Here is a 25,792-nt window from a genome sequence, read left to right on the forward strand (position 1 = left end):
CCTGGACAGAAATGATGGTTCTTCTTAACTTAATATTTTGTTGAACAACCTTTTGAGGCAATCACTGCAATCAAACGATTCCTGTAAGTGTCAATGAGACTTCTGCACCTCTCGTCAGGTATTTTGGCCCACTCCTCATGAGCAAACTGCTCCAGTTGTCTCGTGTTTGAAGGTTGCCTTTTCCAGACGGCATGTTTCAGCTCTTTCCAAAGATGCTCAATAGGATTTAGGTCAGGGCTCATAGAAGACCACTTCAGAATAGTCCAATGTTTTCCTCTTAGCCATTCTTGGGTGTTTTTAGCTGTGTGTTTTGGGTCTTATCCTGTTGCAAGACCCATGACCTGCGACTGAGACCAAGCTTTCTGACACTGGGCAGCACATTTCTCTCTAGAATCCCTTGATAGTCTTGATATTTCATTGTACCCTGCACAGATTCAAGACACCCTGTGCCAGATGCTGCAAAGCAGCCCCAGAACATAACAGAGCCTCCTCCATGTTTCACAGTAGGGACAGTGTTCTTTTCTTGATATGCTTCATTTTTCCATCTGTGAACATAGAGCTGATGTGCCTTGCCAAAAACTTCCATTTTTGTCTCATCTGCCCACAGGACATTCTCCCAGAAGCTTTGTGGCTTGTCAACATGTAGTTTGGCAAATTCCAGTCTGGCTTTTTTATGATTTTTTTTCAACAATGGTGTTCTCCTTGGTCATCTCCCATGAAGTCCACTTTGGATGAAACAACGACGGATGATGCGATCTGACACTGATGTTCCTTGAGCTTGAAGTTCACCTTTAATCTCTTCAGAAGTTTTCCTGGGCTCTTTTGTTACCATTCATATTATCCGTCTCTTTGATTTGTCATCAATGTTCCTCCTGTGGTCACGTCCAGGGAGGTTGGCTACAGTCCTATGGATCTTAAATTTCTGAATAATATGTGCAACTGTAGTCACAGGAACATCAAGCTGCTTGGAAATGGTCTTAAAACCTTTACCTTTAACATGCTTGTCTATAATTTTCTTTCTAATCTCCTGAGACAACGCTTTCCTTTGCTTCTTCTGGTCCATGTTGAGTGTGGTACACACCATGTCACCAAACAGCACATTGAGTATCTATAGCCCTATATACAGGCCCACTGACTGATTACAAGATTGTAGACACCTGTGATGCTAATTAGTGGACACAACTTGATTTAACATGCCCCTTTTGTCACATTATTTTCAGGGGTACCATCATTTCTGTCCAGGCTTATTTCATGAGTTTATTTTTTTTTTAAATTCTGTGGAAGCAGGGTTGGAAAGCAATTTCTGACCTTCATTTGTTCATTTTCATAGATTTTTAATTTATTATTACTTTTGTCAGATTCAAATTATTTCTGTGACCATTGTGGGTTTTCTTTAATTAAACGATGGGTACCAACAATTTTGACCACGTGTGTATATATATTCATAGCTAGCAAACATGTACAGTAGGTAACTCCACCACTGAAGCTAACTGACAGAGGCCACATTGATTAATAGTGTCGTAAGAACAATACAGTCACAATCTACATATACAGTTGTGCTCAAAAGTTTACATACCCCAACAGAATTTTTCCTTTCTTGGTATTGTTTCAGAGAATATGAATGATAACAAAAAAAAATTTTCTCCACTCATGGTTATTGGTTGGGTGAAGCCATTTATTGTCAAACTACTGTGTTTTCTCTTTTTAAATCTTAAATGACAACCAAAACATCCAAATGACCCTGATCAAAAGTTCACGTACCCTGGTGATTTTGGCATGATAACATGCACATAATTTGACACAAATGGGTTTGAATGGTTCCTAATATAACATCCTCACCTGTGACCTGTTTGCTTGTAATCAGTGTGTGTGCATAAAAGTTGAGTGAGTTTCTGGGATCCAGACAGACTTTTGCATCTTTCATCCAGCCACTGACGTTTCTGGATTGTGAGTCATGGGGAAAGCAAAAGAATTGTCAATGGATCTACGGGAAAAGGTAGTTGAACTGTATAACACAGGAAAGGGATACAAAAAAATATCCAAGGAATTGATAATGCCAGTCAGCAGCGTTTAAACTGTGATTAACAAATGGAAAATCAGGGGCTCTGCAAAAACCAAACCACGGTCAGGTAGACCAACAAAAATTTCGGCCACAACTTCCAGGAAAATTGTTTGGGATGCAAAGAAAAACCCACAAATAACATCAGCTGAAATTCAGGACTCTCTGAAAACTAGCGGTGTGGCTGTTTCAAGATGCACAACAAGGAGGCACTTGAAGAAAAATGGGCTGCATGGTCGAGTCGCCAGAAGAAAGCCATTACTGCGCAAATGCCACAAAGTATCTCGCCTAAAATACGCCAAACAGCACAGAGACAAGCCTCAAAACTTCTGGAACAAGGTAATTTGGAGTGATGAGACCAAAATTGAACTTTTTGGCCACAACCATAAACGTTACATTGGGAGAGAGGTCAACAAGGCCAATGATGAAAGGAACACCATTCCTACAGTAAACCACAGAGGTGGATCGCTGATGTTTTGGGGATGTGTGAGCTGCAAAGGCACAGGAAACTTGGTAAAAGTTGAAGGAAAGATGAATGCAGCACGTTATCTTAAGATACTGGGGGAAAATTTGCACTCATCAGCCCAGAAGCTGCACATGGGATGTACTTGGACGTTCCAACATGACAACGATCCAAAACACTAGGCCAAGTCGACCTGTCATTGGCTACAGCAGAACAAAGTGAAGATTCTGGAGTGACCATCTCAGTCTCCTGACCTCAATATCATTGAGCCACTCTGGGGAGATCTCAAGCGCGCAGTTCATGCTAGACAGCCCAGGAATTTACAGGAACTGGAGGCTTTTTTGCCAAGAAGAATGGGCAGCTTTACCATCTGAGAAAATAAAGAACCTCATCCACAACTACCACAAAAGACTTAAAGCTGTCATTGATGTTAGAGGGGGCAATACACGGTATTAAGAACTGGGGTATGTGAACTTTTGATCAGGGTCATTTGGATGTTTTTGGTTGTCATTAAGATTTAAAAAGAGAAAACACAGAAGTTTGACAATAAATGGCTTCACCCAACCAATAACCATGAGTGGAGAAAAAGTTTTTTTGTTATCATTCATATTCTCTGAAACAAGACCAAGAAAGGAAAAATTCTGTCAGGTATGTAAACTTTTGAGCACAACTGTACAGATGCTTCTCACAAAATTAGAATATCCTCAAAAATGTAATTTATTTCAGTTCTTCGATACAAAAATGAAACTCATATTATATAGAGTCATTACAAACAGAGTGATCTATTTCAAGTGTTTATTTCTGTTAATGTTGATGATTATGGCTTACAGCCAATGAAAACACAAGTCATTATTTCAGTAAATTAGAATACTTTATAACAACATCTTGAAAAATGTTTTTAAAATCCGAAATGTTGGAGCCTACTGAAATGTATTTTCAGTAAATGCACTCAATACTTGGTTGGGGCTCCTTTAGCATCAATTACTGCATCAATGCGACAATGTGGCATGGAGGCGATCAGCCTGTGGCACTGCTGAGGTGTTATGGAAGCCCAGGTGGCTTTGATAGCAGCCTTCAGCTCATCTGCATTGTTGGGTCTGGTGTCTCTCATCTTCCTCTTGACAATACCACATAGATTCTCTATAATAGATTCTCTATGGGGTTAAGGTCAGGCGAGTTTGCTGGCCAATCAAGCACAGTGATACTGTTGTGTGTAAACCAGGTATTGGTACTTTTGGCCGTGTGGACAGGGGCCAAGTCCTGCTGGAGAAAGACATTTCCATCTCCAAAAAGCTTGTCGGCAGAGGGACTCATGAAGTGCTCTAAAATTTCCTGGTAGATGGCTGCGCTGACTTTGGTCTTGATAAAACACAGTGGACCTACACCAGCAGATGACATGGCTCCCCAAACCATCACTGATTGTGGAGACTTCACACTAGACCTCCACCGGCTTGGATTGTGGCCTCTTCACTCTTCCTCCAGACTCTGGGACATTGATGTCCAAATGAAATGCAAAATTTACTTTCATCTGAAAACAACACCTTGGACCACTGTGCATCAATACGGGTCTTTTTCTCCTTGGACCAGGTAAGACGCTTCTGCCGTTGTCTATTGGTCTTGAGTGGCTTGACACAAGGAATGCGACACTTGTAGCCCATGTCCTGGATACGTCTGTGTGTGTTGGCTCTTGAAGCAATGACTCCAGCAGCAGTCCACTCCTTGTGAATCTCCCCCAAATTTTTGAATGGCCTTGTCTTAACAATCCTTTCAAGGCTACGGTTATCCCGCCTGCTTGTGCACCTCTTTCTACCACACTTTTTCCTTCCACTCACCTTTCCATTAATATGCTTGGATACAGCACTCTGTGAACAGCCAGCTTCTTTAGCAATGACCTTTTGTGGCTTACCCTCCTTGTGGAGTGTGTCAATGACTGCCTTCTGGACATCTGTCACGTCAGCTGTCTTCCCCATGATTGTGGAGCCTACTGAAACAGACTAAGGGACCTTTTTAAACACTTAGGAAGCCTTTGCAGGTGTTTTTTGTTAATTATTTTAATTTACTGAGATAATGATTTTTGTGTTTTCATTGGCTGTAAGCCACAATCATCAATATTAACAGAAATAAACACTTAAAATAGATCACTCTGTAATGACTCTATATAATATATGAGTTTCACATTTTGTATTGAAGAACTGAAGTAAATTCACTTTTTGATGATATTCTAATTTAGTGAGATGCACCTGTATATACTCCTCAACATTGAAATTGCAACAACAAAAAGGAAAAGTTGTGGAATTATGGAAATTACGGGATGGATAAACATGTTACTGATATGGAAATGATAAAAAAAATGAAAACAACATTTTCAAAATATCTTGATTTATTCAGTATGGAGTATGAGCGCCAAGGGCAGAAATCCCCACACTCACAGGCTTTGGCTGCTATCATTTGTTAATGGTTGTTGATGAACATTCTGCCACACTGAATACACTTGGCCAAATTATCAAGATCTGCTGCTGGCAGCTCCTTTTGAAAATACCAACCAATGGCATCTCAGATGGGAGACAAGTCTGTAGACGCTGCAAGTCTTGGTAGCACGTTTAGGCCACGCAGGCTGCTCACAGCAGCATGAGCAACATGCGAGCCGGTGTTGTTGTGTTGAAAAATGTCTCCTGGACACAATGGAAAATGGCCGTACCACTGGTTCCACGACTGATCTATTCTGTACTAAAAGTGAAATTGGAAGTCAGATACCAAGCCCAAGGTGCCAAAGTGTGTCTGCACAAACCAACAAAAGGCGTTTAGGCTACGAGCCAGATGTCTTATAACCACAGCAGCCATTTGGGCTACATGCGGTGCTGATTTGGTGGCTTCCTCTCCTTAAGTATTCCCCACCTCTCTCACATGGAGCCAAATGATCTGTACCGAGAAAAGGTCACTTCTTAAAACAAGTGCATGCGAGGCCCTCTTTCTCTGACCCCTCTTGAGCTGTCAGGAGACGGTAAGGCTCATCTCTCGCCCCCTTTTGGTCTCTGTTCTAAATTAGGTATTTATGTTTACATACTTCAAAAGTGCTGAAACATAAGCTTTTTTTCTAACATAACTTGTTTTTGTTATGTTATGTTAAGTAATATTTTATTGCAAATATTATTTTGGGAAATTGTCACAGCTGGTCAGTGGGAAGACCTTGGAGGAAGAACTTCCCAGTCATCAGGAGAGGCACCAAGGCAAACCATCTAAGTCATGATCACCATAGGAGTGGTGGCACCATGCTGGTGACCTCTCAATCATATTCACTCACGCCAAGCAAAGTGTTTCTTATTTAATGCTTTGATAAATAAATGCATTTATTTATTAATGGAGGGACATCATGCATGCTCTTGCGGTCTGGCAGGTCGGGTACAGAGTCCCATTGACCTTAAGCAATGGATTTCAAAGGCTATAACGGTGCAGCGCAGGACAGCAATGGAGGCTGAAGTGGAGGTTTATCCTGTTCAGCATTTAGTCCTGCTTTTCTGGAGACCACAAAGGAACTCCATCAGAGGGCCTTCACGAGGGAATGTTACATGGGTCCTACTCTCAGGATTAAGGTGAGGGATGGCATAATGTACGTTAGGATCCTCCTAGTCTTTCTAGGTACACTAACAGCTTGGGGTTACATTGATTTGGTCCTGGAACCAATGATTTGGTCATAGTGTCCCAGGAGTTGTTTTTTTTCACGACAACAACACCAGGTTGCATGTTGCTGGTGTTGCTGTGAGCAGAGTGCATGGTCTATACGTGCTACGATGGCCTGCAGCGTCTCTGGACTTGTCTCCCATCTCACGTATCTGGAAAGTCATCGGTCGTAAATGTTTTGATTTCCAGAATTCCACAACTTTTCCATCTTCGTGTTACAATTTCAATGTTGACGAGTGCATGTAATAACGATGAGATGTTGGTGAGTTTTTGATATTGCAGAATTTCTTGTGTTGTAAATGTTCAACACATCATGTACAAAAATAGATTAAAAAACTACAATTAGAAAAAAACAGATATGTTTCATTATCTGGTGGTACAAATTAACAAATATATAGGTGATACATTCACTTTAGGTAATGAAGTAAGGAATAATCAGTCTTACCTCATCACTGGCTCAGCAGATATGTGTGCACGATAAAACAGCAGATACCAAAATGGAAGCAGAGAGTAGCGTTCCCTTATTGTTTTCCGGATTATAGCAGTGTTGTCTTCACCAAACAACCAAGGCTCCCTGCGCCGCGTCCCCTGCATCGCGTGAGCTCGAAAAAAAGGTTGGAAGGAACCAGCCTGGTACCATCGGACAAGAAGTTCCGTGTCTGGGTCTCCAACAAAGCCTCCTACATCGGCTGGAGGAATGTGACAAAGAAGAATGAATCTTAGAAACCTCTTTCTATTGTTTATGACTGAAGAATACCTATATAGACATGTGCAAAGCTTAAAGTTACTCCCTGATGAAGCTTGATGCGAAACGTGAGTCAAGTGCATTTTTTTGATAGGTAAAGTGTACTCCATGTCACTGTGCATTAATATCATTATGTGAACATTTATGTGATATCACTTTCTCGCTGTTTATCTGTATGTACCTTAACCCCTTCAGAACCTTGCGATTTTCCGTTTTTGCGCTTTCGTTTTTTGCTGCTATTCTTCCCACAGCCATAACATTTTTATTTTTCTGTCAATATAGCCGTATGAGGGCTTATTTTTTGCAAGACGAGTTGAAATTTCAAATGACACCATTGATTTTACCATATAGTGGACTGGAATAATGGAAAAAAATTTCAAGTGCCGTGAAATTGCAAAAAAAGTGTAATTCCACAATTGTTTTTTGTTTTTTTTATTTATCATATTCACTAAATGCTAAAACTGACCTGCCATTATGATTCTCCAGGTCAGTACGAGTTCGTAGATACCAAACATGTATAGGTTCTTTTTTAATTAAGTGGTGAAAAAAAAAATCAGATATTTGTGAGAATTTTTTTTTTACTTATGGTCACAACTTTCCGAGCCACGTGAGGGCTTATTTTTTGCCTACCAAGCTGATGTTTTTATTAATACCATTTTGGGGTAGATACAATGTTTTGATCACTCGTTATTACACTTTATTGCAATGGTGCGGCAGCCAAAAAAACGCAATTTTGACATTTTGATTTTTTTCTCGTTATGCCGTTTACCGATAGTCATGCAGAAGACCCCCGTACCTGTCTCCTATGAACGCCGGCTCGTGGCTGGCATTCATAGGAGATCATGATTTCTGCTATACATATCAGGGCTGAAACTCCTAAGGAAACTATTGAAGCCAGTAAAAAAAAAGTTTTAAAAAATATAAAAAAAACCCTCACAAGTTAAAATACCCCCTTTTGCTCCACTGAAAATAAGACAACTAAAAAAACAAACAAACAAATTTAGCATCGCTAGGTTCAGAAACGTCCGACCTACCAAAATATAAAGTAAATTAATCCAATCGATAAACAGCTTAACGAGAAAAAAATCAAAACGCCAGAATTGCGTTTTTTTTGGCTACCGCAACATTGCAGTGAAATTCAGTAATGGGAGATCAAAACATCGTATCTACTCTAGAATGCTATCAATAAAAATTTAGGTCAGTGGGCAGAAAATAAGCCCTCACACAGCACTATATCTTGAATGTTAAAAGCGTTACGGGTCTTGGAAAATGGCAACACAAGCAAAGTTTTTGTTTTTTTTATACAAATTTCCCCCAAAATTTTCACCACTTAAATAAAAAAAAACCCAATACATCTCAGAAATCGTACTGACCTGGAGAATCATATTGTCAAGTTATTTTTAAAGTATAGTGAACATGGTTGTTACGGGTCCGGGTGGTGGAACCTCTGTGCTTCGGTGCAAGGAGGGACCAGAGGGGCGTGACTAAGTATCTACTCGACCTGACCAAGGTCGCACGGCGGCTCAATCGACTCCGTGAACAAGGGATGGACCGAGCAGAGGGACCAGGTGCCACTCTGGGACTGACCTTGTGTAAGAGCAGGTGACTCCCACGGGTCAGATGGCAGGAACTGATCGGTACAGCGGATGAGTACAGCAAGAAGGCTGACGGGTGGTCTGGGTAGATAAGCAGGCTGATTCAGCAGATAGCCAGATGGGTGCTCCGGGTAGGCGAGCTGGCGGGCACGACAGGTAACTGGCAGGTGCTCCAGGTAGGCAGGCTGGCGGGCACAACAGGTAACAGACAGGTGCTTCCAGGTAGGCAGGCTGGCGGGCACGGCAGGTAACTGGCAGGTGCTTCCAGATAAGCAGGCTGGCGGGCAGAACTGACAGGCAGCGGGACCTGAGGGCTGAAGCAAGTGTTAGCATACAGAACAACAATTTTGCACAGGCACCTCCATTTTGGAGGAGGTGCCTTATATAGGAGAAGTCCTTCCGCCATTGGCAGGGGACTCTTTAGGACGGTGCGCGCGACCCCTTTAAGAGGGAGGGAGCGCGAGCCCTAAGCACAGTGCCCGGGAAGCTGCGCGCGGTGTGTGCCACAGCAGCAGGGGAGCGGGAGGACGCCAGACCTGGACCACGCCGGTGAGTGGAACGGCATCTCTGCCCGGCAGGAGGCAGAGACGCCGATGCTACAGTACCCCCCCGTTATGCCCCCTCTTCTTCAGGCCCGCAAGAAATTTCTTAAGAGGATGAGGGGCATGAATATTCTCCCTGGGTTCCCAAGACCTCTCCTCAGGGCCAAACCCTTCCAATCCACAAGAAAGAAAGTCTTTCCTCTTACCCTCTTGGTGGCCAAAATGTTTTCTACCTCAAAGACGTCCTAAGCAGAGACTCTGGCTGGAGCAGTACCTGGATTGTCAGAGAAAGAATTAAGGACAACAGGTTTGAGGAGGGATACATGAAAGGAGTTGGGAATCCGTAAGGTGACCGGGAGCTTCAGCTTGTAAGCCACGGGATTGATTTGGTTCAGAACCTCGAACGGACCGATGAACCGCGGTCCCAACTTATAGGAAGGTATCTTGAGACGAACATATTTGGAGGAAAGCCAGACCTTGTCTCCTGGACGGAATTGAGGCGGATCCAGGCATCTCTTATCAGCATGTTTCTTCATTCGCTCGGAGGACTGAAGAAGTGCAGATCTAGTGTCTTCCCAAATAGCTGAAAATTTGCTGATCAGAGACTCTGCGGCAGGATTGTCCACTGAATAGGAGACGGAAAACGGAATCCGGGGGTGTTGACCATAGACCACAAAGAACGGGGATTTGGAAGAGGACTCGCTTTCATGGTTATTATAGGAGAACTCGGCCCAGGGCAGGAGCTCAACCCATTCGTTATGTTGAGCGTTGACAAAGTGCCAAAGAAAGCTGGTAAGAACCTGGTTGATACGTTCCACTTGACCATTGGACTGAGGATGATAAGCAGAGGAGAAATCCAAGGAGACATCCAGCAGTTTACACATAGCTCTCCAGAAGCGCGAAGTGAACTGAACCCTGTGATTAGACACAATGTGGAGGGGTAGGCTGTGGAGACGAAAAATGTGATGAATGAAGTCCTTAGCCAGCACAGATGCAGACGGAAGACCAGGCAGAGGGATGAAGTGGGCCATTTTAGAAAAGCGGTCAGCGACCACCCAAATAACAGTACAACCGGCAGAAACAGGGAGATCCGTAATGAAGTCCATTGCAATGTGTTGCCACGGAGCGCAAGGCACGGGAAGAGGAAGAAGACGGCCGGAAGGAAGGTGCCTGGGAACCTTGTTATGGGAGGAACAAGCCACGACGAAGTACGCAACATCCTTGCGCAGGGAAAGCCACCAGTTATGTCGGGCGATGAGCAAAAAGGTCTTCCTCTGGCCAGCATGACCGGCTAGTTTGGATGAATGGCCCCAGAGTAGAACCTTGTTACGATCCGGAACCGCTACAAAGGTCTTACCGGGTTGAAGATGAGACAGGTCAAACGGGGCCACAGTCATTACTTTGGAGGGGTCGATGATATGTAGAGGCTCTTCCTCTTGGTCGGAAGACAGGAATGAGCGGGATAAAGCGTCAGCTTTAATGTCCTTGTCTGCCGGGCGGTAATGCAGAGTGAAGCAGAATCGGGCAAAGAAAAGAGACCACCTGGCCTGGCGCGGATTTAATCTTTGGGCGTTCGGCAAATAAGCGAGGTTTATGTGGTCAGTGTAGATGACCACCAGGTGCAGAGTCCCTACCAGCAAGTAGCGCCACTCCTCCAGCGCTCACAATCTCCTATGGAGTAATTGCGCTCAGACGAGGAGAAGAGCTTGGAGAAGAAGCCGCAGGTTACCATTCTCCTGGACGAGGACTTCTGGGTGAGCACCGCTCCGGCTCCGGAGGAGGATGCATCAACCTCCAGGAAGAACTGCTTGTTGTAATCCGGACGGTGTAACACAGGGGTGGAAGAGAAGGCTTGTTTCAGGGAGACGAAGGCCTCCTCCGCTTCGGAAGTCCATTCCCTGGGATTTGCTCCTTTAGTGGTGAGCGCGGAGATGGGAGCAGTCCGGTAGGAGAAATGAGGAATGAAGAGGCGGTAATAATTTGCGAAGCCCAGGAATCGCTGAATCGCCTTCAACCCCTACGGACGGGGCCACTTTAAGATGGCAGAGACCTTCTCGGGATCCATCCGCAGACTAGTCTCAGAGATACTATAGCCCAGGAACATTAGACAGGTCTGCTCAAAGAGGCATTTCTCGAACTGAGCGTATAGGCGATTCTGCCGGAGACTTAGCAGAACCTGACGAACATCCCTCCGGTGTGAGGGCAGATCTGGAGAGAAAACCAAGATATCGTCCAGGTATAGCACTACAGAAGAATACAGAAAATCACGGAAGATGTTGTTAACCAGCTCCTGGAAGACGGCTGGAGCATTACAGAGACTAAAGAGCATCATGCGGTACTCGTAGTGACCATTCCGGGTGTTGAATGCCGTCTCCCACTCGTCTCCCGGGTGCCGGCAGACAAGGTAGATTAGCCGGAGTTGACGGGGGTCGAGCTGGACGAACCGGAACCAGACAGGTCTCATAGCATTCCTGACCCCAACGGAGCACTTCACCAGATCTCCAATTCAGGACGGGCTCATGTCTTTGTAACCAGGGTAGACCAAGCAAGAGGGAGTGAGAGAGACCGGACAGCACATGAAAGGAGATCTTCTCCGAGTGCAGCATTCCCACCTGAAGAGTTACAGGCTCTGTGACGAGTAAGATGGTCTCCGGAAGAAGCCTCCCATCCACGAAGGCAACTGCCAACGGTTCAGCCAGGCGTACAGTAGGAATCTGATACCGCTCCACAACTGAATGTTGAATGAGATTCCCAGCGGCTCCGGAATCCAGATGGGCAATCTCGAAGAAGCGGGTCTCACCACTGGAAATAGAAACAGACAGAGTCAAGGACGGAGAGGATTTACTCTTGCCTAGGACAACCTCTCCGAGTGGTCCTAGACACTGGAGTTTCTCGGCTTCACCGGGCAGGAATGGATCAGATGCTCTTTACTGCCACAGTAGAAGCAACTCCCCTCGGCTCGGCGCGTCTCCTGATGAGACTTGACCATCCTGGTTTGGTCAATTTGCATGGGCTCAGGCAAACATGCCCAGGTTGCTGGTTGCGTGGCTGGCTTTTGGAATACAGGAGCGAGACGCGGAAATCTACTCTCCCGGGTAGTCTCCTTAGCACGTTCCAGAAAACGGATGTCAATCCGGGTAGCTAATGACACCAGGTCGTCCAGGGTGGAAGGGATGTCACGACCGGCTAGCTCATCCTTGATCCGTCCGGAAAGACCCTCCCAGAAGGTGGACACCAGGGCCTCGTTGTTCCAGGCAATCTCAGATGCGAGGGTTCGGAAATGTATGGCATATTGGTCCACTGAGAGACTCCCTTGACAGAGACGGAGAAGTGAGGAGGCAGTAGAAGATTTTCGTCTGGGCTCATCGAAGACCTTCCGGAAGGCAGCGAGGAAAGCAGGAAGATCGGACACCAGGGGATCCCCTCTCTCCCACAGAGGGTTTAGCCATGCCAATGCCTTCCCGGTGAGGTGGGACAAGAGGAACGCCACCTTGACCCGGTCGGAGGGGAACTGATGTGCCAGGAGTTCAAAGTGCAGCGTGCACTGATTTAAGAAGCCACGACATAAGACGGGGTCACCACCAAAACATGGAGGCGCAGAGAGCCGGGGTCCAGAGCCGGGTGCCATAGCGCCAGTAGGTTGAGGTGCCGCCAGAGCGGGTGCCGCTCGGCTAGAGACGGACACAGACGGGGTGGACAGCGTGTCCAGGCGGGAGTTGACAGTCCGCAGATAGGACAGGATAGTTTCCTGTTGGGATCTCTGACGTGAGACCTCCTCGTACAGGTCAGAGAGTGAAGGAGCTTGGGGGCCACTGGGTTCCATGGCCTGTGCAAACTGTTAAGGGGTCTGGGTGGTGGAACCTCTGTGCTTCGGTGCAAGTAGGGACCAGAGGGGCGTGACTAAGTGCCTACTCGGCCTGACCAAGGTCACACGGCGGCTCAATTGACTCCTGGGACCGACCTTGTGTGAGAGCAGGTGACTCCCACGGGTCAGATGGCAGGAACTGACCGGTACAGCGGATGAGCACGGCAGGAAGGCTGACGGGTGGTCTGGGTAGATAAGCAGGCTGGTTCGGCAGATAGCCAGATGGGTGCTCCGGGTAGGCAGGCTGGCGGGCACGGCAGGTTACAGGCAGGTGCTCCAGGTAGGCAGGCTGGTGGGCACTACAGGTAACAGACAGGTGCTTCCAGGTAAGCAAGCTGGCGGGCAGAACTGACAGGCAGCGGGGCCTGAGGGCTGAAGCAAGTATTAGCACACAGATCAACAACCTTGCACAGGCACCTTCATTTTGGAGGAGGTGCCTTATATAGGAGAAGTCCTCCGGTCATTGGCCGGGGACTCTTTAGGACGGCGCGCGCGGCCCCTTTAAGAGGGAGGGAGAGCGCGCGCACCCTAAGCACAGTGCCTGGGAAGCTGCGAGCGGTGCGCGCAACAGCAGCAGGGGAGCGGGAGGACGCTGGACCTGGACTGCGGCGGTGAGGGGAATGGCGTCTCTGCCCGGCAGGAGGCAGAGACGCCGATGCTACAAGGGTAAAAAAAAAAATTATGGAATTTTTTCCTGCTTCCTAGTGCATCACATGATAAAATTAATGGTGTCTTTCAAAAGTACAACTTGTCCTGCAAAAAAACAAGCCTTCATACAGCTATGTGGAGGGAAAAATTTTAAAAAAAGTTATGGTTCTTGGGAGAAGGGGAGAAAAAAACGAAAATGAAAAAATGAAAAATCATCCCGGGGTTGAAAGGGTTACGTAAAGGAAAGAATTCTAACCTGTGGAAACAGCCCAAATTTCCATTGTGTAAGTAGAGCTACTTTACCCTTTTCTGGATCAAACAGCTTGGTATGAGAGAGATTGGATGTGTCTTTTATCAACCTAATTAACAACTCAAGTCATGTAATTAACATCTTTTGGGTCTCGATGGTTTAATTTACCTCCACAAAAGGATATTCCGGCCACACTGAGAGTTAGTAACATCGGTACAGAAATTTTAAGATACTCCCATTCTGCTTTATTATCTCCGGTCCATACAGCACCTAGAGTACAAAAACAGATGGATGTTTGAGGGGAATTTCTGTAGACATCTCACCTACCTTATGTTTCAATGGACACAATGTATTAATGAATGAACTTCAACTCCCGTAAAAAAACAAGCCCCAACTCAGATCCATCATCTGTCAATTAAAAAATCGGGCGTCTTCACATTACTGCCAGCTCAATGCTTTGGAAAATAAACATGGCCCACAAAACCCAATCCAGCGAAATCCATTCTCCCAAACTCAAATGAGCCAGTTAGCATCCACATGTTTGGCATTGGGGAGAGCCCACTTAAACAATTTACGGGGCGCATGTCTCCAGAAGCACAAGCTGGGCACAGTGGGGGAAATTTATTAAACTGAAAGTGCCAAAATTATAGCTTAATTTTCATCACAAAACTGTCCTTCATGACGTGCACTTTGGGCGAAAAGTAGGCCATGGCCTCACCAAAAGCGGTGGCATGGTCCAACATGAGAAACAATGGGCCGAAAAAACTCCCCATAATTGTGGGGCACATTTCTGGTACAAAGTAAGCCAACTAAAAAGTGGTGTAAACTTTGTCTGGACAGTCATAAATTTAGACAGTTTTATCAAAGTTTGTGATCTCTAAGAATTTAACAGTGTTTATAAATCAGCCTCAAAGTTTTTGCACACAAAGTTGGCATATTTGTAATTTCCATTCTGCAACATCCAACATGTGGAAAACACCTGTAGGGTCAGTAGAATTCCCAGAGGGGTGTAATTTCCAAAATGAGGTCACTTTTTGGGGGATGGTTTCTGTTGTTCTAGCACAACATGGGCTCTGCAATTGGCACCCCTAGACTATGCCAGCCAAATTTGACTACCAAAGTCAAATGGTGCCCTTTATCTTCTCTACCCTGCCATATGCCCAGTTTCCAACCACATTAAAGTTATTTCCACGTTCTGTAGAAATTGTGGAACAAAATGTGGGATTCACTTTCTCCTATCACCCCTTGTGAAATTGAAAAATTTAAGCTGCATGAATTTTTGGGTTGGTCACTGTTTCCTTGGATGGGTGACTTTGATCAACAAAATAGATCAAAATAGGACATGTCACCATTATTGTCACATTACTCATATATCTATGAAGATCGGGAACCCTATATATATACATATGGGGTTCCCTTTGTAGATGAAAAGGGGTTGTTCCCTTTTAGAAAAGCATTGTGTCCGACTGCAGTTTGTTATAAAATAACAAATTGCTCTTTACTCAACATCACCGGGTCCAGCGCAGAGTCTCTGGTGCTTCTCCCAATGTTTGGTATTTGCTGTAGCGCTAGTGCAGGGGATCAGTGAACTCAGCGTCTCTGCCCATATAGATGACACCCTCCTCAGAGCCGCTAAGCACACTTATTGGCTGCGGTACTGTGGACGTAACATCTGTGCCACAGCCAATACCCAAGACCGGGAGCAGCTCCAGAGACTCAACTGTGGCCACGATAATGATGAGTAAAGGTCAGTTTAATTTGTACCAAACTGGTTTTCTGATAGTGGACAACCCCTTTAATGTGAGTCTGAAGTGATCCATCTGATTACCATCCTTACACTGACTTGTGTCTTTATCTGTGATTTGTTAAATAGCATAAACATGCATGTTTGTCGCATAAGCAAAACTTTTCATGTTTACTGCAATGGAGATGGGGAACAAAACCCTGCCAGATATCTCAGGAAACAAGTCTGATCCTACCCACTCCCCTACAGCAGATATCAGGAGACGGTTCTCTGCCCCGTACACATTGTATTGTTGGCTGATCCTGGGAAAATTGTCAGGATTGGTGTGTTTGACCAAATGGTTTTGACAATATGTGCAGGTAACTGTAGGGAAGACTTTCAGTGGAATAAAAAAAAATGTTGAAAAACATTGTGATGAAAACTGTAAACCTCACCATAACGCTGAGACCCAGCAAAGAAGGACCGTGTCAGAACAAAGGATCTTTCCCTTCCTCCTGAACGTTGAATTAGTCCCTCAGAGGTTGCCATTTGCTAAGGAACAAAAGATTTGGATGGTAAGTAAGACTAAAGAATATCAGATAAAGATACACACCGAAACATGTAAAGATATTGTCAATGACGCGCCCCCTGGGTCGTGGGGTACTCGGTGCCGGGCCGGTCGTTGCTAGGGGTGATGTCACAGTGGCGGTGACCCGGTCCGTGAACCAGGGCGGTCATTCAAAAGGGGAATATTTACAGGGAATTTATGTACAAAGTTCGTGACGCCACCTGTGGTATGCGGCTAAAGGGAGCCGCCGCTGCGGAGCAGGTCCTCTGGAGCTGGTGTTACTGCAGCAGGGATGGTGTGGCTCTCCACAGGTAGAGCTTAGCTCCAGGGCAGTGTAGATGTATTAGGTGATATAGGTGATGCTGGGCGTTGTAGTGCAGGGGTGATGGCGCAGATAATAGTCACAGAGACAGTGGGGTGCAGTCTTCCGAGTTTACTCACAGTTATTAAGTTCCTCAGGTTACAGGTTCCGGACTACAACCTCCCACGTCGTGCTGCGTTCACCAGGCAGGGGTTCAGCAATCCCTCAGGTAGTTCAAGAGTGCCTGACAGGACCCCTTTCTATGTGCCTTCCTCAGTCGTCTTCCTGCGCTGGCTCTCGCCCTCCTGCCCTGTGCCTCACAATCAGTGTCCCAATCCAGTAGCCTCAGGTCTTGTCGGGCGACTTGCAGTCCCTTGGACCCTCTGTGGCGATATAATTGTGGTTGTGGCCACTGCACTTGCAAATACAGCAGCCTCCGGTTCCTAGCTGAGCCTTGTAGTTCTCCACTAGTTTAGGGGCCGGTCCCCTCTGCAGCTCGATCCCTCCACCACCTGGCAGATTCGGGCGTACGGGTGGCCTCCAGCACTTCCCATACCCCTGGTATCCCTTCTGTTCCTGGAGGCTTTCTCCTGCTCCCTCTCCTCTCTCAGTCCTGTGCCTCTCTGCTAGGCCCACTCTGGGGCAGAGCTCGTGCCGAGCCCCTGCTCCCTCCACTCCTCCTCTCAGACTGAACTCTCTGACTGGACTCAACTCACTTCCCAAGATGGTTCCCCTTTTTATACAGCTTCCTTTCATGCTCCCCTAATCTGCTTCCTCCACCCACACCCACTACATGGTTCCCCCTCACTTGGTTCCCCTCCACTCCAGCCAGGGACCAGGGACTGTGCTCTCCTGTAGGAGCAATCTCGCCATGCCCTACTGAAGTGGATGTGTTGGATGCAGGTGTTAGGGTCCCGGGCAGCACTCTATCCTTACCTGAGAGGGGGATACCACACCTCTGGGTGAGATGCAGTATCTCTGTGGCGACCGAACCCTCAGGGGCGCCACATCAACGTATCCTCCATAGGCTGAAAATGGTACAATGGTGAGCCCCATTCCCCCAGCACACTACTCTAGTCTGTGCTGCGTGAGTAGTGAGGCTTCAGCACAGCAGGCGCGATATACAATAGTGTCACAAAAATATTAAGGAAATATTAAGAATTTCTCTCTCCCAGACCCCACTTCATCCTCCCTCCCCTATAGTATTTGTCAAAGGAAAAGAGCTGACACTTGGCCAGTGGCTCCATGCAAATTAGCCCACACAGCAGAAGTAGCTTGTAAGCAAATGCTAGCACAAAAGGTGCTACTGACCCAATTAGCAGGCTAGTGTGTTTCCCAGTGACACAGGCTTGTGATAAAATTACATCTAGCTGAGGAAGATTAATCCAGAGCTTCAAAAGAATTCAACAGAAATCTGCAGCTGGGCCGGCGCAGACATAAAATATGGAATATCTAAAGTTCTATGCCTCCGATAATAATGGGGCCCATATTTTTAGCGGCAGAATCAGCTAAGGAACAATATGCTTATTTTCCTATGGCTGTGAGCCCCTCTGGTGAGCTGTGGCACAAAAGTAACAGAATAATGGACTGCAGCCAGGTCATGTGTGGTCTCTGGAGAAGGGTAAATTCATAATAGAAAATATGGTACCACTTTCGAGCCTCTGCGATCAACCAGCGATAAGTTATCCCAGAAGTTAGAGATTCTAATAAAAATATGAAAGCTGGAGCCCAGACCATTACAGGTGGGGTGGGGGCAGGCCTCTCCCTTCGGCATAAAATACACAGCGGTAGGGGGGTCAGTATTCATTGCTGGGGGGTATAGAGACTATAAGCAAAGGATCACGTTCGATAACGGTCAAATCAAAGTGGCCCCCCCCCTCCAGCTATACTGAATCGTCTCTGTGATCTTATAGTAAGTTCTCCTTTAATCCTTATTATTTTGTGTAACTGCATATGTATTGTATTGTCTCCTTTTGTAAAACCTTTTGTACATTTTTCCTAAACACTGCCTCCCTTTTGGATTAAATATAAAATTTAATAGTCCTGTTTCTTTTGCTCTGTAATTGTTCGCTTTCTCGAAGCCATATACATTACCAGAACACAGGCGTCCGACCCGGTCTGTATTATATTTCAAAGTGGGTTGGTGGTGGCAGCGACTAATAATAATTGGTCTATCGTGAAGCTAGCAGTGATCGTACAGGGGCATATACACATATTCCATGCATTGGGATTCGGAGGTGTATACGCCACACGCTCACTGCGTGCTTGCCGATACCTACGTAGTGAGTAATCGGGATCGTGTGCGCGCAAATCCCTGCTCAATCCTGACAGAGTGACGACAGCGGTGGGATACTGTTTGATCTCCACGGTGTCGTCACTGATGGTCCCTGAGAAATCGTAATATCATTGTGCCTGCAGGCTCAGACTCACTGACACAGGCTGAAAGGTGGATCAGGGAGTGTTTGGCTCCCGTGGATCAAAGGCTCCCTGATCAACTTTTCTGTTCAAAGATATCTGCGTCCAGAGGATATGGATACCACTGAAATTGGGATGACTGGAGGGGAGTGGATACACAGTGCCAAGCAGCCCTGCGCCCCCCGACACATGGGCCCCACAGTGGCCGCGTGGGCGGAAGCTATGGATAGTATGCCCCTACTCACGAGGCATAAAGTAGTGATATCTATAACTTTGTAATAAAACTTATCTAACAATTTACCTAGTATTCTACTGGAATATTGTTAGATTTTCAGTGGTAATATTACACTGCCAAGGCACCTGCACAATAAAGTGAACTTTGGATCGAGCAACATGTACCCACTGCCAGGTTCCCTTTAAATTTTCAGATTGACAATATTTTTTTCTAATGCATTTTATGTTATCTAGTCCTTCTTTTCATGATGAGCAGAAGGACTTCATGCTATATGTTCTAAAAAAATCATGAATCTATGAAGATTTTATCCGATGGATGGGTGCTAACTTGTTCCAATACCAAGAGATGAGGGCCATAATATATTATTTACCACATGTAACTTCTACATGCTCTGCCTACTACAATGACATTGTATTTGTCTCAAGTCCTACTTTCTATAGCATCGCAGTACATATTTTATACCTATCCATCTGTTTTGTTTCTGTCACATGCCACATAGTAATGATACAATGCATTGCATTATTTCTGGCATTATTATTTCTACCCATGACTATAATTCTCTATCACTGACAAGTGAGATCAAGGATCAAGAATATAATTTCTGTAATGTCACAACAAACGGTACTGCAATTTCTACAATCCGAATTTGGAATTATGTTCTGCTAATAAAGACCCATTCTCCATACAAACATATAATTGCAAAATACAAGCTGTGACATGTGCTTCCTATCAGGCTTAAAAGTCTCCTCACATAGGCATGCCAAGCTTGGAATATCAGTCTCCACAAGGAGAAATGTTACCCTTTGGATCCCGGTCAGGAGCCACTCACCTAGCCAAACTTGATCTCACACTTTGCACTGATGAGGGGCAACACCCTGAAACAACATGTCTGCAAATTGAGATTCTGGTTTGCTTTTATCCTAAGTCATATGGCAAGGCTCGTTAAAGGGTCGATATTGACTTTTAGGATCGCTGCTTCTAATAGGTGGCGCTATAGAGTTCTAGTCCTGTCCCTCTCTGAAGAGACAATTTGCATATCCTCTCATTTATTCACAGCAGCGCTCAGGTCAGGGGATGCTCTGGGGATGGAGGGAATACTTGTATTAGTGTATTGGAAAAGTACTTATTGTTCATAAGTACGAGAACTAGATTAAAAAAAAAATGTCCAAAAACTTAGACGGTCTAACATGTCCTGTTTCCCTGGAAATTAAAATCTGGTGTATTTTTTTAAGCAAAAAGTAGGTCCGCTATACACAGATTCTGTCGCTCATACAGTACACTCACCTGGTAAAATCCATACAGGTTATGGAGTTCTCTATGGTCCCAGCCCTGGTGGTGCACAGCGTACTTTGGCATCGTCCCTTCAGGTGATTCAAACACTGAGGGCTCATTCATGTCGTTCCAAATAAATAAGACATCAGTGGAATCCTGAAAGTCAAGATGAAGATATCAAAACATCAACAGGTTTATTAATAATTTAAAGGGCTTTTCCAGGCTTAAGATCGATTTCTGCAGTCACTCTATATGATTGCCAATTGGCAAATCATGAAAGTCTGCATTACGCACACTACTAGGATTGCCCTCAATGACCAGATAGGGTGGGTGGTCACCATCAATAGCCATTCTGCAATTTTCATATTCAGTGACTGCAGAAATTCAACTCAAGCCCAGAAAAACCCTTTTACGTACCACTCTAGTGGTTTTTTTTATTGCCCCCTCCATCAGCAATCAGAAATATGTGTATAGTGTGTGTATTACAATACTTGCCCATCGCCGTCTACCGCCGGTTCCAGCGCTGCTCCAGTCCTCTACTACATCATGTGACTGCAGCTTTGTCTTGCCAGCTCACACAATGGACCATTATTTTCTTTATTATTCTGAGTCTCATAAACTTACACTGATAAAGTAATAGATCTGGTCCACACAGAAAGTGCAGTGAGTCAGCTGGTCACAAGAGCAGTCACGTAATGTTGGAAAGGGACCGGGGCAGCGCTGGAAACAGCAGTAGACAACAACCGGTAAGTATTTTAATGCATACACTGAACATACATTATTTATGGCTAATGGAGGGGTCAATAAAAATGCTGGTGAGGTCCTTTAAGCAATCCTTAAAAACCCTTACTAAAACTGAGACTTTTTTCTACTTTATGTTGAATTGATCTTGGTTGCGTTTTTTCTTTAACCTTCCTCCAACTTAATGGGGATTGTAAGTATGAATTCAGTGAGACATTCCCCACTAACTTCTATGAAAACTAATGAAACAAAAGCTGTGCATGCTTAATTGGATGCTACCATAACTCTCATAATACAGAATTAAGTGACATAAACAGGTCCCTCGCTTTCTCTCTTTCTTTTTTCTCCATCTGGATGCCCTGAGAAGCAACCTCATCAGACTTGGGTAGGGTCAAGGGATCCCTGCTCTCTACATAAGTTTGGGTTCCAAAGGTGAGACCTGCTTCTACCAGACATATATTGTGAATGTCACGATTTCTTCTATCAGTGTGTCTGAATGCAGTGATTGACAGCTCAGCCGTCCAATCGGATGTGGGGGCGGGCTGAGCTGTCAGTGTCTGGAGTGACAGATTAGCCGTCTAATCAGAATCAGGGTGTGCTGGGGCTTCAACAATGTGTCTCCTGTTCAGAGTAATTACCTGGCTATTTAGCCAGCTCTCTGCCTTTGATTGCTGCCAATTATAGCTTTGCTCATGAGGTGTTTGCTCTGTGCTCCTTGTCTGGTATTCTGATCTTTGCTGCCCAACCTAGGATTTGCCGTGACCATCCATTTGCCTAGCCCTTTTGTCATGATTTGCTACCTTCTTGGAATTTTGACCTCGAGTTGAGTCCTGATGACAACTTTGTCTCACCCATGTGTCTATGATGCACCCTCCTGGCTTTTAACCTTGGACCTCTTGACTACCCAGCGTCACGCTTGTCCGTGAGTAGTGACTAGCGTCACAGTGAACATGCCAAAAATGGGATAGTAATACCCATTAATCTACCTCTTTTGGTGACTCATTACACAGATTGACTACTCTAACTGTAAAGAATCCTTTCAGAATCACCTTTCGTTCACATGTAAATTTTGCCTTTTTCTTTGCTACCTGGATTAAATGTGTCAGATCTTTGTATTGACCTTGTGTATATTTATTCTCTTTTATGAAAACAGGTGAAAATCAGGCGCAAATTGACATTCAAACAAATCACCAGAAAATTGACCTTCAAACAATCCTCATTACAGTGAAGCAACAAGACACAATGGCCACATTGACCTCGCTAGCTGGAACCTCAACAATCATTATCCCCTTAGGAAAGAGTTGTGGAGACTCCTTTCTTGTTGAGATCAGTGGAAATGCCAGCTCACAATAAAAGGAAATACATCAACCACAATTAGGGCACTATTTACTAAAATGAATTGCTAACATACAATTAATTATTTAGAAAGTATAAGTGGACAGATGAAGACCAGACACTACTCTAATGCCATGGAGATACATAGATTTTATTAGGCGCTGTGAACAAAATTATATTTTCTAAAAATCATTTGCAAAAGTAGTTTCCTTTTTTATTTTACATGCATTTGAGCAACAAAAATTTTTTTAGACACTTACTTTGTATTTGTCAAATGAAAACTGAGAAGAGTACCATTCTCGAACAGCGGGGCTGGTAAAGTCCAGATAGCTGGAGACACCTGGAAAATAGCTGAAATTTAATGAGTTGTTCTAAGGCTGAAATACTGTCACGCCAGCAATGGTCAGGCCAGTTTCAGACAAGTGCAATATGGCTGCATTTCATTGTAATTTTTGTAAAGCCGAAGGAGCTGGACCCCTTTGTTTCTACTGAATTGAACATCCATAGAACCCTATTGCGGTTCTGTTCAGTAGACCCATGGGGGTATATAAGCTTATTGTTCATCAGTTTTCCTTCTATTTTTTTTCTCTGTGTTACAGAGCAGACATGTTTTACCACATATATAAACATTATACTATTAAGTTGTATTATGGGTTAACTGCAAAATAAAAGGCAACTGCACCATTTATCGATCACGATAAGTTAAAGGGGTATTCAATTCTCCAAGATCCTATCCCAAAATGTAATAGGTGTAATGTTAAAAATATTAGCAAACACCTCCAATTAGAAATGTAATACAGTTTATCTGATTCACTATGTTTATTTCCTCATTCACAGGCATTGCAGGACCTTAGCTATCCATAGTTACAACCACTAGCAACTAGCTGACTATCAGTGGTCGTAACCATGGATATCTAAGGTCCTGCAATGCCTGCACATGAGGAAAAAAACATAGGGAACCAGAAAAACTATACTACATTTCTAATTGGGGGTATTTGCTATTATTGCTATTATTAAACCTACTACATATTGGGATAGGATCTTGAAGATGGGAATACCCCTTTAAGTGGACCCTGTATTGTACTGGTTGTTGTGATTACAAGGATATATATATATATATATATATATATATATATAATCTACTGTTTTGTAATATTTATTTACAAAGTGCATTAACAATGCATAACAATTGTTTTTCATTGTTATATATTAGTAACTTTCTGAAAAAATTAAATATTTGTTATTTGTTTTTTTTTTAGCAGTACAATGAAGAAGAATATCCTTTACATCTTTAGGCAGAAATATAATTGCATCATGTGGCTCACTGTTAGAGCTTCTGCCTTCCTCACTACAGGTCATGAGGTTTAATCCAGTCAAAGATCAGCTACAAAAACTAAAAATATAAAGAATTAACTAAAATTCTAAAAACATCAACTGAACTCAGAAAGAGTGTGGGTATGGGAGGACCCCCATTCTCTGTGATATTTGGGAGATAACATAGAAGTGTCCTGTATATAAAGTAGTTGCTGATAATGTACTGTGACTGGGCCCCTGTGAAACTGAGCCACATTCATTATGTCTGCCTCTGTTATGATGACCTTCACAAGTGTGTAAAAATATCATGCAACCTGTGCAGATGCACGGGGGCCACCTATACCTCTAAAACAGGTGAAATTGTGCATTAAATCCATATTTTATGTATGCCATCACCATTGCAACATTTTTTTCTAATGGGTTATTTTATGTAATTCAGTTCCATCCCTAGAAGATAACCCATCAATAATTATTGATTTTTAATACTGATGCAATGTCACGGGAATAATTCTGATTAACATTTCATAATATGTTTGTATTGCAGGTCTGTATTAAAATTATTTTCAAATACACTAATGTGAATCTAGCCCCCAACCAATTACACAATTATGGTATATGATATTTAGGGTTAAATCCACTAGAAACTAAAGGCGCCTTGCATTTTAGAGGGTGTTAATGATACTGAATACCCCTTTCATCAAAATTAAGGCAAGGCTTACCAGGCTGCACTAAAACTAAGCCAGTCGCGTCTGCAACTTGCAGATAAGTTCTGGAGCTGCCCGCTATTGACCAACGGCCTGGTGAAAAATTATTGGATCAATGTGCTATCCATTGCGTACAAGGACAATAGACTGATGAAAAATACTATGGTCTAAGCCCAACCTAAAATTATGCTGAAAAAGACTTGGCAAATTAGCAGCAACTCTTTTTAGAATCAGGCAATTGAAAAGTTCTCTTCTTCCGCGCTTTTAGCTCCGAGCTGTCTTTTCGAGGTTCGGAATTTGCAATTTGAGGGGACACATGCAAAACCTATGGCCTCAACAATTACCTGCAGCTGTGTTACAGCCATAGTATATAGCAAAAAGGGCAGAAGTAAGTTCACTTTAGAGTTAATTTAACATAATATAGTGTAAGGTGGCTAAAGGTCGCATAGTCGATGGGAGGTATGTGTCACAGAGATGGCTGTCCTCTGTTATGTAACCCTGAGTGTTTCTCTAGTGCAATTAAGCACCAAGAGGACTGATTGGTGCACCTGGGACCGGGTTAAGGGTAGCTTGGAGATTTGGGCGGGTCCAGCTACCCACATACCTCACCTCTGGGTTTGGTTAACAGCCTTTAAAATGGATGCCGTTGTTTGGCACATGGTCTGTGTGTCTGGAGGGAGAAGGCCTCCTGTGTGTGGTTGTCTCCAGACTGGGTCGTGTACTGGATGCCTACCAGCCTGTGTGACCACAGCGCTGGCTAACCAGAGACTTTGCTCAAAGGACTGTTTTCTTTGTTTTTGCCAGCATTAAAGGCTGTTTGTTTGTATTTTGCTTTGGACCGGTTTATGAAGCAAATAAACCATTATGGACATTTAAAGGAACATGCCTCCTGTTTGCTTCCCATCGCACCCAAGAGAGTACAATCCCTACAATAGGTATGGATAGATAAAAAGGGAAAAGGGAAAAAAGTAATAAAAAAAAAGTATTTTAGGATTAAGACCTAAAGGCTGTTGCATTCTCTGAAAACATGAATTGCTACATTACTAATTATTGCTTCAACACACGATTATACAGAATTTGCACCTGGCCAGCAGTTGCCTTCAAAGTTCTGTCCAGTTACGTTCTTTACAAAATAACCCTTTTCTTTGGCTTCTGTGTATATGGGATACTTTGGATCAACTTTTATGTGAGGATCAGAGATAACTACCAGCTGTGATTGAAAAAGAATATTTAATTAGGATAAATATATAAAATAGGTAATAGCAGCCGAAGCAAAACCAAAGATCAAAACTACGTTTGAATATAAAATATCATTAAGGCTTTAACGTTGCCTTATTTT

The 25,792-nt window shown here is 44.1% G+C and overlaps 1 protein-coding gene across 3 annotated transcripts in view; it reads right to left on the bottom strand.

Annotated features, from left to right (window-relative positions):
• GANC (glucosidase alpha, neutral C) overlaps positions 1-25,792 on the bottom strand; it is a 90,603-nt gene that overhangs the window by 20,554 nt on the left and 44,257 nt on the right. For all 3 annotated transcript variants that reach the window (XM_073639090.1, XM_073639091.1, XM_073639092.1), the window contains 6 exons: positions 25,537-25,663; positions 22,696-22,775; positions 20,372-20,515; positions 16,024-16,120; positions 14,014-14,115; positions 6,646-6,889 (listed from right to left, as the gene is read on the bottom strand). In XM_073639090.1, coding sequence (XP_073495191.1) covers positions 6,646-6,889; positions 14,014-14,115; positions 16,024-16,120; positions 20,372-20,515; positions 22,696-22,775; positions 25,537-25,663 — 794 coding nt within the window. The remainder of the gene's footprint in view (positions 1-6,645; positions 6,890-14,013; positions 14,116-16,023; positions 16,121-20,371; positions 20,516-22,695; positions 22,776-25,536; positions 25,664-25,792) is intronic.

This window comes from Phyllobates terribilis, unplaced genomic scaffold (genome assembly GCF_046119375.1).
Source record: "Phyllobates terribilis strain yellow unplaced genomic scaffold, ASM4611937v1 Scaffold_7__3_contigs__length_470593459, whole genome shotgun sequence".
NCBI lineage: Eukaryota > Metazoa > Chordata > Amphibia > Anura > Dendrobatidae > Phyllobates > Phyllobates terribilis.